The 17,042-nt window shown below is 41.6% G+C and overlaps 1 protein-coding gene across 1 annotated transcript; it reads left to right on the top strand.

The window, feature by feature from the left end:
- The first annotated feature begins 267 nt into the window (after positions 1-267).
- FNDC11 (fibronectin type III domain containing 11) lies at positions 268-14,136 on the top strand. The gene is made up of 2 exons (XM_067467065.1): positions 268-454; positions 13,119-14,136. Exons 1-2 carry the CDS (start codon positions 291-293, stop codon positions 14,062-14,064), a joined length of 1,110 nt encoding a protein of 369 aa, XP_067323166.1. The 5' UTR covers positions 268-290; the 3' UTR covers positions 14,065-14,136.
- Positions 14,137-17,042: the final 2,906 nt, after the last annotated feature.

Below are 17,042 nucleotides of genomic sequence, written 5' to 3'. Positions count from 1 at the left end.
CATGTAAACCGCATTGAGTCGCCTGTTAAGGGCTGAAAAATGCGGTATAGAAATAAAGCAAATAAATAAATAAAATAAACCCCTAATATCCTGAGGCATTCTATCATCACTCCTATATCTATATAATAATATATCTCTATCTATATAGTAACAACAACAACAACAACAATGGCAGTCTCTCTGTCTGTCAGTCCCTCTCCTTGAGTCATCCCTCAGCCTTAGCCCCGCCCCCTTTTGCGCGCGAGGCCTGCGGGGCTCCAGAATGCGGCTGCGCAGTACAATGCGTCGCCATGGCGACCGGCGCGGCCTGCAAGCAGAACCCGAAGCCTGGCCCTCGCGTAGGCGGGGGTGGCGGCAGAGGCGAGCCCAAAATAAAGGCAAAAGGCGGGCGAGAGGCTGCTCTTGCTCCTGCTGCTGCTGCTGCTGCCCCGGGACCAACCATGTTAAATCGCAGGTAAACGGTTCACATAGAAAGCAGGACACAGACAATCAGGCCTGGGCCAACTTGGGCCCTCCCTACAGGTGTTTTGGACTTCAACTCCCACAATTCCTAACAGCCTCAGGTCCCTTAATTTTCCCGAAAAGGAAAGGGCCTGAGACTGTTAGGAATTGTGGGAGTTGAAGTCCAAAACACCTGGAGGGAGGCCCCAAGTTGGCCCAGGCCTGCTCTACACTATAAAATGAATGGTGTGGACTAGGCTATTAGCATACAAACAAATCAAAATACTGCATCAAACCAATCTCCAAATGCAGTGCTGTTTGCTTGTTCGTGTTTCTCCCATTACAGAGTCACCCATCACAAATGCAAATGGCATTCTGCACATGCTCTTTGGTTAGACCACACCTGGAATATTGTGTCCAATTCTGGGCACCACAATTCAAGAGAGAGATTGACAAACTGGAATGTGTCCAGAGGAGGGCAACTAAAATGATCAAGGGTCTGGAGAACAAGCCCTATGAGGAGCGGCTTAAGGAGCTGGGCATGTTTAGCCTGAAGAAGAGAAGGCTGAGAGGAGATATGATAGCCATGTATAAATATGTGAGAGGAAGCCACAGGGAGGAGGGAGCAAGCTTGTTTTCTGCTTCCATGGAGATTAGGACAAGGACAATGTATTCAAATTACAAGAAAGGAGATTCCATCTGAACATGAGGAAGAACTTCCTGACTGTGAGAGCCGTTCAGCAGTGGAACTCTCTGCCCCGGAGTGTGGTGGAGGCTCCTTCTTTGGAAGCTTTTAAACAGAGGCTGGATGGCCATCTGTCAGGGGTGATTTGAATGCAATATTCCTGCTTCTTGGCAGGGGGTTGGACTGGATGGCCCATGAGGTCTCTTCCAACTCTTTGATTCTATGATTCTATGCTCTGAGTCTCTCATCACAAATACAAATGGAGTATCTCTAGACCAGTGGTTCTCAACCTGGGGTCCCCAGATGTTTTTGGCCTTCAACTCCCAGAAATCCTAACAGCTGGTAAACTAGCTGGGATTTCTGGGAGTTGTAGGCCAAAAACATTTGGGGACCCCAGGATGAGAACCACTGCTCTAGACTCAAGGAAATAATAATAAATAATAATAAAGTTTTATTTATATCCTGCACCCTCTCCCCAGGGAGACCCGGGGCACCTTAAAACAAGAGGAAACAATGTACATACCGTAATATCAGTAACACTTACAATCCAAAAAAGTTTAAATCAAAATAAACAAATCAAATAGTAGTGGTAATAATAATATTTTTTAATTTATATCCCGCTTTTTTCCCTAACCAGACCCAAAACAGCTCACAACACAATACAATACAGATTAAAGCACATTTAACAAAATACAAGACAAAAATCGCACAAAGCATAATAACATCCAGCGCCCAAATACGAATCAAGGAACATGAAAGGCACTGCAGACTACTTCAGTCAGACTACTGCAGACTACTTCAAGTCAGCCATAGCAGAGCCCCTGAGGAACTAACCTGGACACAGCATATTATTTGAGAAAACAGAAATGCTGGACCTCTCCAACAACCACCATGTCAGACTACACAGAGAAGCCATTGAAATCCACAAGCATGTGGACAATTTCAACAGAAAACCATGAAAATGAACAAAATCTGGCTACCAGTATTAAAAAACTCAAATTAGAACAGCACAACAACAGGGAGGAAACAAACAAGGACATCTAATCACCTCTCAACAAAAAATTGCTCCAGGCACTGCCGGGCAATCAAATGCTAATCAAGGTAGTCAGCCTTGATTCATACTTAGCTCCAACAGACAAGAGTCCTTTGTCCCACCCTGGTCATTCCACAGATATATAAACCCCTTTTTCCTAGTTCCAGCTGACCTCACTACCTCTGAGGATGCTTGCCATAGATGCAGGCGAAACGTCAGGAGAAAATGCCTCTAGAACATGGCCATATAGCCCGAAAAAACCTACAACAACCCCACTACAAGACAAAAATCGCACAAAGCATAATAACTTCCAGAAATAAGATGCAAATACATGTTACGCATTAAAAACATTTAAAACCAATTGCAATTATTGTGGACACTCATCAGTTAAATAGTATGTTTTGCTAAATTCAGTGCAAATCGACCTTGCTGTCATTAGCAATTGAATTCATACATCAAAAGCTTACTTGAACAGGTAGGTCTTCAACTGGTTCTTGAAAGAGCATAGAATCATTGACTTGGAAGAGACCTCATGGGCCATCCAGTCCAACCCCATTCTGCCAAGCAGCAGGAATATTGCATTCAAAGCATCCCTGACAGATGGCCATCCAGTCTCTGCTTAAAAGTTTCCAAAGAAGGAGCCTCCACCACACTCCAGGGCAGAGAGTTCCACTGCTGAACAGCTCTCACAGCCAGGAAGTTCTTCCTCATGTTCAGATGGAATCTCCTTTCTTGTAGTTTGAAGCCATTGTTCCATTGCGTCCTAGTCTCCAGGGCAGCAGTAAACAAGCCTGCGCCCTCCTCCCTATGACTTCCTCTCATATATTTATATGTGGCCCTCATCATGTCTCCTCTCAGCCTTCTCTTCTGCAGGCTAAACATGCCCAGCTCTTTAAGCCGCTCCTCATAGGGCTTGTTCTCCAGACCCTTGATTATTTTAGTTGCCCTCCTCTGGACATATTCCAGCTTGTCAATATGTCTCTTCAATTGTGGTGCCCAGAATTGGACACAATATTCCAGATGTGGTCTAACCAGAGCAGAATAGAGGGGTAGCATGACTTCCCTAGATCTATGCTCCTATTGATGCAGGCCAAAATCCCATTGGCTTTTTTTGCCGCCACATCACATTGTTGGCTCATGTTTAACTTGTTGTCCACGAGGACTCCAAGATCTTTTTCATACATACTGCTCTCAAGCCAAGCGTCCCCCATTCTGTATATTTGCATTTCATTTTTTCTGCCTAAGTGGAGTATCTTGCATTTGTCACTGTTGAACTTCATTTTGTTAATTTTGGCCCATCTCTTTAATAAATAAATAATAATAAAGCTTTATTTATATGGTAACCAATTGATAACCATTTATATCCCACCACCTCTCACCGGGAGGACTTGGGTCACCTTACAACAAGAGGAAACGATGTACATAATACCAGTCACACTTACAATCCCAAAAATGGTTAAATCAAAACAAACAAATAAAATAATAATAAATCTTTATTTATATCCTGCTTTTCTCCCTAACAAGACCCAAAACAGCTCACAACATAATACAATACAAATTAAAGCACATTTAACAAAATACAAGACAAAAATCGCACAAAGCATAATAACATCCAGAAATAAGATATAAATAAATGTTAAGCATTGAAAACATTTAAAACCAATTGCAATTATTGTGGAGACTCATCAGTTGAATAGTATATTTTGCTAAACTCCGTGCAAATCGACCTTGCTGTCATTAGCAATTGAATTCATTAGTCAAAAGCTTACTTGAACAGGTAGGTCTTCAACTGGTTCTTGAAAGAGTATAGAATCATTGAATTGGAAGAGACCTCGTGGGCCATCCGGTCCAACCCCATTATGCCAAGAAGCAGGAATATTGCATTCAAATCACCCCTGACGGATGGCCATCCAGCCTCTGTTTAAAAGCTTCCAAAGTAGGAGCCTCCACCACACTCCGGGGCAGAGAGTTCCACTGCTGAACAGCTACCTCTCACACTTAGGAGGTCCTTCCTAATGTTCAGGTGGAATCTCCTTTCCTGTAGTTTGAAGCCATTGTTCCGTGTCCTAGTCTCCAGGGCCACAGAAAATAAGCTTGCTCCTTCCTCCTTATGACTTCCCCTCACATCTTTATCCATGGCTGTTATCATGTCTCCTCTCAACCTTCTCTTATTCAGGTTAAACATGCCCAGCTGTTTAGGCCGCTCCTTATAGAGCTTGTTCTCCAGACCCTTGATCCTTTTAGCCACCCTCCTCTGGACACATTCCGGCTTGTCACCATCTCCCTTCAATTGTGGTGTCCAATTGGGAAGGGGTAGTTCTAATCTCAATGGGGGAGAACAAAAGACAAAACATAATCCATAGTAAACATATTAATTATAACCCATAAACATAACCCATATAAATATAAAACTTTCCAACAATTATGACATACACTAAAAAACGTCATAGAACCTGCTCTTTTTGGTAAAAGCATGGACCACCATGGCCAAATCTGGCTTTTCGAGGTACAGATGCAGTTGGCACATGAGCTTTATTAATAAAGCTTTATTTATATCCTGCCTCCTCTCCCCAAAGGAACTCGGAGCGTCTCACAACAATGAAGACACAGTATAAATAATAATGAACACATAACTAGATCAAAACAGCAAATCAAAAGGACAAAACCTGATACACAGAGATGTCACTAAGAAATATAAAACTATATCATAATTAAGGTGTTGTAGCCTGGTCAGATGCTGAGTATTCAGAAGCTGAGGAAGGGGATGCTGGGATAGATTTAGAGGGCCCAGAAGAGGATAGAGAGTTGGTTTGGAATCTCCTGGCAGTTCCCACGGGACTGGAGAAAGCGATATCAGTTCTCATGAAAACCTGCCAGTAGTGCAGGCTGAGGAAGATGTGGGAGATGAATGTTTGTCTAGACCAGTGCCTCTCAACTTGTGAGTCCACAGGTGTTTTGGCCTACAACTCACAGAAATCCCAGCCAGTTTAGATTTCTCTGAGTTGAAGACCAAAACATCTGGGGTCCCACAGGTTGAGAACCACTGGTCTAGGTCAAGGTGCTTGGAATTGTGTAGACAGGGCATGCAACAAAGACAGACTCACTTTCCCCAGAGAATCAGAGATAAAGAGAGGAAAAGCAGATGAATGAGAAATGATGTGTTGTCGAAGGCTTTCATGGCTGGAATCACTAGGTTCTTGTGGGTTTTTTCAGGCTATAGGGCTATGTTCTAAAGGCATTTCTCCTGACGTTTCGCCTGCATCTATGGCAAGCATCCTCAGAGGTAGTGAGGAATGAGAAATAATGTTATGGGAGGGATTGAGGCCTTTCAGAGTGGTTCCTGTTGTATAATCCTTTGTGATAGCAACGTTGTATTCAAGTGAACACCTCTCATTTTTTTGGTCCTATGTTCTTGGAATTCATGTGTTCAAGTTTCTAAGTTTGTTCTTGCGTCTAGTTCATGTGTTGCGTTGGTGGGCTCCCTTGGATTCACGCTATCTTGTGTATTTGTGGATTGACTCGGGAGACAATATTTGAAAGGATTTTGGATTCTTGGCTATCTTGGAAATAACCTATCAAACTTTGATTCTCTTTTTTTGAATTTGCTTCTTTTTAATATACACCATACTCTTCTTTCAATAAACTTCTACTTACTGGATTTCCGGGACAGAATGTGATTTGTGGTGAAAAGGTGTTTCAGGGCTCTAGTGCAACAATGTATATCCCCACTCTCTTTCCCTAGGAGAACTCAGGGCAGCCTACAGCAAGAGGAAACAGTGTACAAAATATCAGTCACACTTAACAATCCCAAAAAGTTTAAATCAAAACAAACAAATTTTAAAAAAAGACCAATCATAACTCAGAAGAAAAATAGATCCCAGTAAAAATATTAATTGTAACTCATAAACATCACCCATATAAATATAAAACTTTACAAAATTTAAGACATATAGTACCACTAAAAACATAACAGAACCTGCTCTTGGTTGTAAAAGCAATAAAACCCAATTAAAATTAATCCCATTGAAAACCTCAATCCCTTGGTTTACAATTAGCCATTTTCAAATGCCTGCTTCCAAAGCCATGTTTCAACTGCTTCCTAAAGATAATTAAAGTGGGGACCATCTAATCTCCACGGGGAGGGTGTTCCAGAGCCACAGGGCTACCACTGAGAAGGCCCTCCCTTGTCCCCACCAGCCATGCTTGCAGCAAAGGTAGGATCGAGAGGAGGGCCTCCCCAGTAGACCTCAGGGCCTGGGCAAGCTTATAAGGGGAGACCTGGTTACATAAATAGGACTTCATAGGGAATAACCAGCACTTTGAATTGGGACTGGAAGCTTATAGGCAGCCAGTGGAACTGCTTTAATAAGGGTGTGGTGAGCTCTCTGTACAGATGAAGCTGGCACACAATCTTTTATTGTTCAAAGGCCCTCCCAGCCACACAATGTTTTTTGGTTGGAGAGATTGGTCGTTTACAAGAAACATTATCCAGGGGACGCCCAACTGTATTTACTCAGACTTCAAGGAGGCTCTTTCCTTGTCCCACATCTCCACCTTGTGAGACTGTGGAGCAGAACAAACAACTCCACATCTGTATGCTTGCCCTGCCTCATGCTCAGAGGAAGAACTGTTTAAAACTACAGACAATGCTGTCACTGTTGCACATTTTTGGTCTAAAATTATTTTTAGCTGCTTGTATTCCCTCTATTTTATCAGTTTTATACTTGTTTATTTATGCAATGCTTTTGACACAAAATAAATAAAAGACCAGTGCAGCTTCCTTGGATTTAGGTGGAAATGAGTAATAGAGTTGTGTGTCATCTGCATACCAATGGCACTGAACTCCAAAACTCCAGGTGATCTTCCCCAGTGGTTTCATGTAGATGTTAAATAGCATGAGGGATAAGATTAAGCCTTGCAGGACTCCACAAGCCAATCACTCAGCAGACACCCTCCCAGCACCATCTTCTGGTTTGACCCTCCAGAAATTAGCGGAGTCACTGTAGAATAGAAGGATACAGTGGTTGATGGTGTTGAAAAGCATTGTGAGGTCTAGGAGAACCAACAAGGACACACTCCTCCTGTTCTCTACGGAGGTCATCCACCAAGACGGCCAAAGCTGTCTCTGTTCTGAAGCCAGGCCTAAATCCAGACTGTGATATGTCTAGATAATAGGTTTCATCCAAGAATCCCTGGAGTTGAGTAGCACTCTGCACATGCTCAGAGCTTCCCATTATTCTTTCTAAACTATTTTCCCATTGAGAGATTAGCATTGTGACTGTCGTTTTCACAGGGCCTTGTTTTAGGCATGCTCAGGTTGGCAGCATGCATGTCTTCCTTGATGGTGTCATCCATCTTTTCTTTGGCCTTTGTCCACATGGACGCTGTTCTGTAATCTCCAAATGCAGTGTTGTTTGCGCTACTGATGTTGGTTTTCTCCTCATGACATGGCTAGACCACCATAGCCTTGCTTCCTGCATTTTCTTGCTGATAGTTTTTATTCCTAGTCTTTGATGGATGTCCTCATTTGGCACACGGTCAAGAAGTGTCAAGCCAAGTGTCCATCTCAGCATTTCCATTTCCACTGCATGAAGGGCTTGATCATATTTCTTTGTTGCTGGCCAGCACTCTGTCCCTAAGAGGGAGGGCTACTGGACGAACAACTGTAGTGTATTATTATTATTATTATTATTATTATTATTATTATTATTATTATTATATTTATACCCTGCTTTATCTCCCAAAGGGGACTCAAAATGGCTTGACATAAAACATTGGTATCGAATTAAAAATATACAAATATACAAGCATTTAAACAGAATTAAATACAAACAGTAATAAAAATTCAGTTAAAATCTGAGATGACAGTGTAGATTCGTATAATCCATTTCAAAGCAGGTAATCTGGATTCAGAAACTGGATCATAATGCAGTGTAGATTCAGTCTGAAGCTGGCCTGAAGTTATGCTAAAATTGGTATAATGCAACAGACAGAGAGTTGGACCCCATTTGAACTGCCTTGGCTCAAAGGTATGGAATCCTGGGAGTTCTAGTTTAACAAGGACTTTAGCCTTTTCTATGAATATAAAGAATATGTATATCTTGGTCAACAAGTACAGTCAAATAATTTGGCAAATGGCGAATGGCCGAGAAGATGCAAGGCAGCTTTTAATTGAAACTAGAAAGTGCTAACAGATCATAAACTTCCAACAGTCAGAGCAGATATCTTCAAACTACAGTTTTACCAGCAACCTGAAACATGGGCAACAACAAAGAGGAGGAACAACTGGCGGTGACTCAGAGAGCAATGGAAAGAAAGAAGCATGTGTGGCGCAACAATAAGAGATAAAGTCAGCAATAAAGAGCTGCGTCAAAGAATCGGGGTGCATGACGTGGTCAATGAAATCTATCAGGCTAAAAGAAAATGGGCAGGGCATGTAGCACAAAGAAAAGACAACAGATGGACATGTAGTCTCACAAACTGGATACCAAGAAACCACAAGCAGCCCTTGGGCAGACCTGGGATGTACCAATGGGTCAGCTATTAGGCCAGAAATGCAAAAGAAAAGCACAAGATGGTATATTTTGGCAAATGGTAGATTTGCGTGAAGCCCAAAGGAGTAGATTGAAGACAAATCGGATGGGATAGGATTAGCCTTCTCTGCCAAAGGAGATGTTGGTGTCTCACCAAACTACAGGAATCCAGAGCACTGAGCCATAGCAGTCCAGGTGCGGTCAAACTGCATTCGTACTACAGCCTCAATGCACCTTCTGTGAATCGATACAAATATTCCAAAATCAGAAATCCAAAACACTTCTGGTCCCAAGCATTTTGGGGGAAAAATACACTACACAATATATTTTGAGGGCTACCATCCATTTCCAAGGTGAGCAGGAAAACACCAGATCCTTTGTCACTAAGATGCTATATTTATTCTTCCAAAAATGGCCTCGGCTCCATTTTACAGCCTTACATTTCTCAGCCTGGAGTGTCCCCTTTTCCTGTTGGATATACAATATCTATGTAGGTTTTAGTACAAAATCAATTGTTTGTGGCAAGCTGGTTTGATTATATAGTATATCCTCTAATAGAAGACATCCTCAGTTGACAGAGATGGATACACTCTCTTCTATATTGAAAGACAAATCTGTACAGAACTTCCAGAAATATTGGACACCACTTTTATTGTATTTGAAAAAATAAAAAAGGATTAGGTCTTAACAGGTTTTGACATGTTAAATAAACCCCCTTTTATATTTCAGTTTTATTTAGGAAAGTTAGCAAAGCAAATAGTTAAAGCTGTTTTTTCTAGTCTATATTTAGTTATCCTGGAGTGACAATGGGGAGTCAATTAAATAGAATGTATAAAAGGATAAGATGCAGGTACAAGAACTGTAAATTCATGCTTTATATATGTTTATATAATTATCATATATACTCTAGTATAAGCCAAGGTATCTAATTTTATCACAAAAACTGGGAAAATATTGACTTGAGTATAAGTTGAGGGTGTAAAATACAGCAGCTACTGGTAGATTTCAAAATAAAAATAGATACCAATAAAATTACATTAATTGAGACAACAGTGAAATGTTTTTGAATATTTACATAAAACTGTAATTTAAGATAACACTGTCAAACTCTGAACCATTATTCTAACCATTATTCTAACCTTCTTGAATATAAATGTGCTTACGTATCCTTCCAATAATAATAAAATAATAAATGTAATAATAAATGTAATACTAACAATAAATAGAATAAAAATAATAAATGTAATAATAATAATAATAAATACAGCATAATTAATAATAATAATAATAATAATAATAAATAGAGCATAATAATAAATGTAAATAATAATAAAGAGGGTGACTATGTGATCCCTTTGATGTGTATATGCACCAGATGCAATCAACTGTCAATATGATTTAAAGCGTAAATAGTGTGTGTGTGTATGCATTTCCAGCAGTATAAGATTCCATTATACAATTTATAAAGTAAATGGTTATGTTAAACATTGTTTATATTCCCAATGTACTTTATCTAAAACTAAACACCAAAAACTAACATATTATGAAGACTGGGTTGTTATATTATTCTAGCGCATACGTCAGTTTTCAAATTAGTTCACTTTTTTAAAATAATTTTTTCCATAGACCTTGTGGTTAGAGAGATGGAAAACAAACGGAAGAAGCCATTGAGTTACTCTCTTTCCCCTGCTGACTTTTTGTCAACATTTATGGATCCCTCTGACTTCCCTAGTGTCCCATCCTTCATTCCTCTTAATGGCTTTGTAGACAGCAGCAAGTGCCTGGCACAAGCCCAAATAAATGGCTATTGCATCTGTTTCTGGAACAAAGCCTGTCTAAGAGCATACATGCAGAAAGTGACCTTTTGGGTCATGACATTTTTCAGGATTGAAATAAACAATAGGCAGTAATGTTTTGAGCTGGAGTGAACATTTGTTGTACTTCTGTTATCACTAGAAGGGCAAAACCAGCATCATGTTGTCATTTGAATGTAAATCAGAGAGAACATCATGTCACCTCAGTAGTATCATGGTAGTTTCTAAAGGCTCTGAGATGCAACCCACAACCATGATTCCTTCTTTCAACATTTTTTTGTTCTTGGTGATCTCACATGCCCATTTCATTGCTTTTCTGCATGACCAGTTTTGCTCTCTCTGCTGTGTTACCTGCTGGGCTTGTTTGCCTTGATATTCCACTTTGCATCTAGCATTTAGAAGGAATCACTCAGCTCACTTTGTCGTTTGAAAATAAGATCATATAAATACCATGAACAGTAAATAAAAATAACCTTTACTTGCTTAACCATGGCCCCAAAATAGACTCTAATGAGATAAACACTACTGGAAGAACATATCTTGTACCAGGAGAGAAATACTATTGGAGGGCTATATCTTGTGTCGGGACCAGCTACAGAAGTCATGCCAATTTTAAATGGCCATGATGGCTGAGGTTCCCTGTCTTTTGCCTCTCAAACAATAGTGTAGTATGATCTACAATATAAGTTGACTTAGAGATATCATGATGGTGAAAGTGGTAATTGTTTTTGGAAGGGATTAATTCAACCACCTGCTTGTCACAAGAGAACCACAATGCCAGAAGATCTCCACTTCTGTTTGCCTCAATGCTCCATTCCCAATTTCCTTGTTGATTAGCAGAACAACCCTTTCCCTTTAGGAATCTCTTGAGTAAACGGAACAGGGGTGAACTGAACATGGCTGAACTGATCAGATCCCATCATGTATGAAACTTTTGGTTATTCAGATGCTTTGGAATACAGTTCCCATAATCTTTTGCCATTAGTCAATCTGGCAAGGGCTTCTGGGAGCTGAAGTTCAAGACATCTGGGGGATCAAAGGTTTTATTCTTGCCATAAAAGAACCCAAGAAAGTTGGAAGGTCTAGGCCAGGGGTCCTCAAACTATGGCCCAGGGGCCGGATACGGCCCTCCAAGGTCATTTACCCAACCCTCACTCAGGGTCAACCTAAATCTGAAATGACTTGAAAGCACACAGCAGCAGCAGCAACAACAACAACAACAACAATCCTATCTCATCAGCCAAAAGCAGGCCCACACTTCCCATTGAAATACTAATAACTTTATATTTGTTAAAATTGTACTATATTTTGATTATTGCATTGGAGCCCCCGGTGGCGCAGTGGGTTAAACCCCTGTGCCGGCATGACTGAAGACCGACAGGTCGCAGGTTCGAATCCGGGGAGAGACGGTTGAGCTCCCTCTATCAGCTCCAGCTCCTCATGCAGGGACATGAGAGAAGCCTCCTACAAGGATGATAAAAACATCAAAAACATCCGGGCGTCCCCTGGGCAACGTCCTTGCAGACGGCCAATTCTCTCACACCAGAAGCGGCTTGCAGTTTCTCGAGTCTTTCCTGACACGATAAAAAAATAAATTATTGCATTGTTTTAAGTGTGTTTTGCACTACAAATAAGATATGTGCAGTATGCATAGAAATTCGTTGATGCTTTTTTCAAATGATAATCCGGCCCCCCAACAGTTTGAGGGACTGTGGCCTGGCCCTCTGTTTTAAAAGTTTGTGGATCCCTAGTCTAGGCAAAGAACTGTGAGTTTTAAAGGATATTTTAAGTGTGTGTGTGTGTAGACACATACATACACACCTTTACCCACACTATTATTTAATTGCACTTTTATTATTTGTATTATTTTATTATTTGTATTGCACTATTTAAAACTATGACAAAGTGTGAGTTTGTTAGTCGCCTTGAGTCTACATGGGGAGAAAGGTGGGGTATAAATGAAGTAAGTAAAGAAGAGCAATAGGAGAATCACTGGGCCAGGACTAAAATTCCCATCCATCTATGGAGGTTCCTAGACCCTGTCTTTTCTTAGTATCTGGGAGATAACACTCAAGTAAAAATACTTATTTTGGTGCTGAGACAGGGATCTGGCTTCGACAGTTCAGAATTAGCCAGTGGTTGGAGGCACCACTCCTGAAACCATTGGTTGGGTGCCTCTGTCGCAGTCATTTCAAGTGACAAACAAAGCAAGGGATATGACTCAGCAGGCAATGACATGAGACAAAGACAAAGGCATGAAGTCAGCAGGAACCTTGAAAAGGAGGCATGAATTAGAGACAACATGGGAAGTAGTGTGGACTGGGAAAGAGGACTTTGTTGGGGAATAGTTAAGGAGAATTCGAGGAAGAGAAGGTCAGCCAGAGGAGTTTGTGGTGAGGGGCTGCAGGAGAAAGGCAGAGAAGCCAGTTTCAAAACTAGAGGACCATGATGTTTCCCTATTTAGCTTGACTCAGCAGACAATAATATAATATAATAATAATTGTTTTCTAGTCTCGGTCAGTAAAGGAATTGGGAATGAGAAGTTGCCTTCATGACCACTTTGCAACTGACTGGCTTTCCTTTGGGCCTTTCTTTCATTCTTTTGTCCTTAGCCCAGGCATGAGGAACATTGGGACTATTGGTGTGTATTTTAACAAGCTGAGAACCAATCTCCAAACCATCGCATACAACGATGAGGAGCCAGAGCACGAAGCTTGGAGAAGGTATGTAGAAAGAAAGAACATCGTGCTGGAATTCCTGCACTCTGACTTGAGCCTCCACGTGATCAAACGTCACCACAAACGGATTGACCTTCTCAAAAAGTGCTCCTATTACATCGAAATCTTGCCAAAGCACTTGGCACTGGGAGACCAGAACTATCTGATGCTACCCACCACCATGTTCCAACTGATAGACCCTTGGAGGTTTCAGAGGATGAAGAAAATAGGGACCATCCAAACCAAAATCCAACTGTTACTCCTATCTGACCTGTTAGAAGAGCTAGAAAGGGGTCGGGAGGAGCTGGTTTTCTTCCTGGAGACCTTGGACATGATGACTTTCCTCTCCAGATGGGACATTATCAAGCAAAGGGTGTCGAGCCTCTCCGAGAAGATGGATTATTTCCTTACTGTGTTGGTACCAGGAAAGTTGTATATCAAGCATCGCCTGGTGTCAGATGTTGGGATCACCAAAATCCCACACATCAGGCTCGTCCTGAGCACAAAAATGCCAGTGATGTTTGACCGAAGGGAATCGGTGGCACACGAGGACTGGGTGAGTCTCAAGTGGTTTGTTGCTAGCCAGCAGCCCCAGGTCGAACAATATGAACTCCGTTTTAAGCTGCTGGAGCCCAGAACTCCCCAAGAGCGAGTCCACTGTGGAATCAAGCCCGTCACCGCAAACACATGTGAAATTCACAACCTCCTCCCTGACCGGTTGTATAGGTTCACTCTCAAAAGAGCAGAGACTTACACACTTGTTTATGAACAGTGGCACGATTCCATCCTGCTTAAGACCAAACCGTACCTTGAAGAAGAAATGGAGATTTCCATGTCTTAACCTTGGCTTTCCCATCTTAGCAATTCGCAAGGAGTATAAAATAAGTTAAATTAAACACTTATTTTTAAAGTTTTTGGCATTAACAGTATGAGCTTTTTCTTGTCAAAGAATAGATCTGACAGCCCTTAAGATGCTAAAAGAAACACTGCAGTTAGTAGATCAAGCAAAATTGTGTCCTACTGACATTTCTCCCTGTGAGAGACCTTTGGAAGGTCAGTTCTCAGTGAGGACAAGCGTTCGTAAAGGATGTTCTTATCAAAAGGACATGGTAGGAAATGTCCTTTCAAATGGATTTTCATTTCTAACAGATTTTTTAAAAATACTATAAAAATACTAAAAAATGGTTCCCAAACTGTGGGGCGTGACCCTCAAGGGATGTGATAATTGCACAAGGGGGAGGGGACACAATAATTATTTTGGACATTAAATTATTACAGTCTGCCCTCAATTTTAAGGAAAGTAAGAGGCACAAGACTGTCATGAAAGTGGAGAAAACTGAATATAGCCTCCTGTATGGTCGGGTTCTTTCCGGGCTCCTGTGATCTTTTGCTTGCTCACTCAGGTAGAAAGAGGAAATGGGAAGAATGGGAAGAGAGTGGAAAACTTGATGAGAGAAGAGAGGTTTTCTATACTTATTGTTCAGTAACTTGCTCCAGATTTACTGCAACTTGCTCCAGATTTGCAGCACCAACTCTGCAGTTATGAGAGGGCTTTCCTCCTTTCCTTCCTGTCTCATAGAATCATCGAGTTGGAAGAGACCTCGTGGCCACCCAGTCCAACCTCCTGCTAAGAAGCAGGAAAAACGCATTCAAAGCACCCATGACAGATGGCCATCCAGCTTCCACTTAAAAACCTCCAAAGTTGTAGCCTCCACCACATTTCAGGGCAGAGAGTTCCACTGCTGAATTTCTCTCACAGTCAGGAAGTTCTTCCTCATGTTCAGGTGGAATCTTCTTTCCTGTAGTTTGAAGCCATTGTTCCATGTCATAGTCTCCAGGGCAGTAGAAAACAAGCTTGCTCCCTCCTCCCTATGACTTCTCCTCACATATTTATACATGGCCCTCATCATGTCTCCTCTCATACTTTTCTGCAGGCTAAACATGCCCAGCTTTTTAATACGCTCCTCATAGGGCTTGTTCTCCAGACCCTTGATCATTTTAATCGCTCTCCTCTGGACACATTCCAGATTAGAGTCAACCATAATTGAACAGCCGACAGGGAGCTCTGGCTTGGGCTGGTCCATGAGGTCACGAAGAGTTGGAGACGACTGAATGAATGAACAACAATAATTGGACAGAGTGTGATTTCAGGTATGGTCTGACCAAGGCAGAATGGAGGAGCAGCATGACTTCACTGGATCTAGATACTAGACTCTTATTTATGCAGGCCAAAATCTCATTGGCTTTTAAAGCCAATGTTGGCACATGTTTAACTTGTTGTCAGGTTCGATTCCGGGGAGCGGCATGAGCTTCCGCTGTCAGCCCTAGCTTCTGCCAACCTAGCAGTTCGAAAACATGCAAATGTGAGTAGATCAATAGGTACCGCTCCCGCGGGAAGGTAACGGCGCTCCATGCAGTCATGCCGGCCACATGACCTTGGAGGTGTCTACGGACAATGCTGGCTCTTCGGCTTAGAAATGGAGATGAGCACCACACCCCAGAGTCAGACATGACTGGACTTAATGTCAGGGGACTACCTTTACCTTTTACCACTTATTGTTGTTGGCCCATGTTTAACTTGTCTCGTTACCTCATAAGTGCACATACTGGAGAAAACAATGGAGCTCTAAGCATGCCTGAACTGTGGATATCCTGTGTTGACTATCCTCTTGTCTCCATCCTTCTCCCCACCACCACCACCCACTTGCAAAGGTTCCCTGCTTCCATGATATAAACAGTGCCTGAATCTGCTTTCAGAAGACTGGAAGGCAGTGCTTCAAGTGCCGTTTCTCCTCAGTGCTTCAAGTGCCTTTTCCATCCTCTTCCAATTCTGCCAGGCCCAGTGGCAACTCCTGTTACTCTCTTTGCACATGCAGTGGGAGAGTTTCCTTTCCCCTGTTCCTCTTCTTGCATCCATCCTGAGACTGCGTTGCAAGGTGCAATGATCTGACTTTTCTGCTGGCTTCCAAAATATTTCTATTCATGTACAAACCAAGTTGGGGTGTATGTTGAGGTCCACATGTGGTAAAGGGGAGTCACAGAGGTAAAAACTGTGAGAACAATTTGCTTGCATATAGAGGAATGTAGCAGCTGCAATATAAATAGCAGACACCAAATTCCCAGTGGACCAAATACTTAATATGTCAGGTTAGTTGTCAATATCAAGATGGCGTATTTATCTGAAAGACTAGGAGCATTTATTCTGCCCTATTACAAGGAGACCTTGAGTGAAATGCACATAGGCCCCCAACAGCTTTAACTTTTCAATAGTTGTAGTTCATCACATCGAAAATAGTATCAGGTGAATTGGTGACATACAGCTGTCTGTGTCACCAACAAGTATCATTCATTACTTTTGCAAGGTAAAGATGGATCTTATTGGGCTCTTGATTTGTGTGAGGTCTGTGTATGTTTTGAGTATCTCTAGATTTTCTGAGATTCTTAGATGGAAGCATTATATTTTACAGTCGGCACTTGATTGATATATGATCTCATTATGAGGTTATGGTTTCAAAGACTGAGTGACCTAGGAAGAGCCAATAATGGCGTCAAGGAGATTTAAGCTACTTTAAGTGGATATTGACCTTGAGGAACAACACATAAAGAGAGCACTGCTCAACTTAATTTTAATTTTATACTAAAACTTAATGTACCCCAACAAGTGTTTGCATGCCACATCCATACACCAATGTGCCTGAAAACAGCCAATAATACATAATCTTTATAGGTGGCATAAGCTGATATGTATCACTTATTCACCTAATTAATGTAGCTGAACTGTCATGGCTCAGTGGTGTGGAATCCCAGGAGTTGTAGTTT

The sequence above is a fragment of the Anolis sagrei genome, chromosome 4 (genome assembly GCF_037176765.1).
Source record: "Anolis sagrei isolate rAnoSag1 chromosome 4, rAnoSag1.mat, whole genome shotgun sequence".
In the NCBI taxonomy this organism is placed as follows: domain Eukaryota; kingdom Metazoa; phylum Chordata; class Lepidosauria; order Squamata; family Dactyloidae; genus Anolis; species Anolis sagrei.
Note: the sequence above shows the minus strand (reverse complement) of the source record. Positions and strands in the feature narration are given on the sequence as shown.

Excerpts from the sequence above, each read along its gene's own strand:
- FNDC11 (XM_067467065.1), top strand. The coding sequence starts at position 291 with ATGGCGACCGGCGCGGCCTGCAAGCAGAACCCGAAGCCTGGCCCTCGC. Across the intron at positions 455-13,118 it reads CCAACCATGTTAAATCGCAG|CCCAGGCATGAGGAACATTG; the intron begins GTAAACGGTTCA and ends TTTTGTCCTTAG.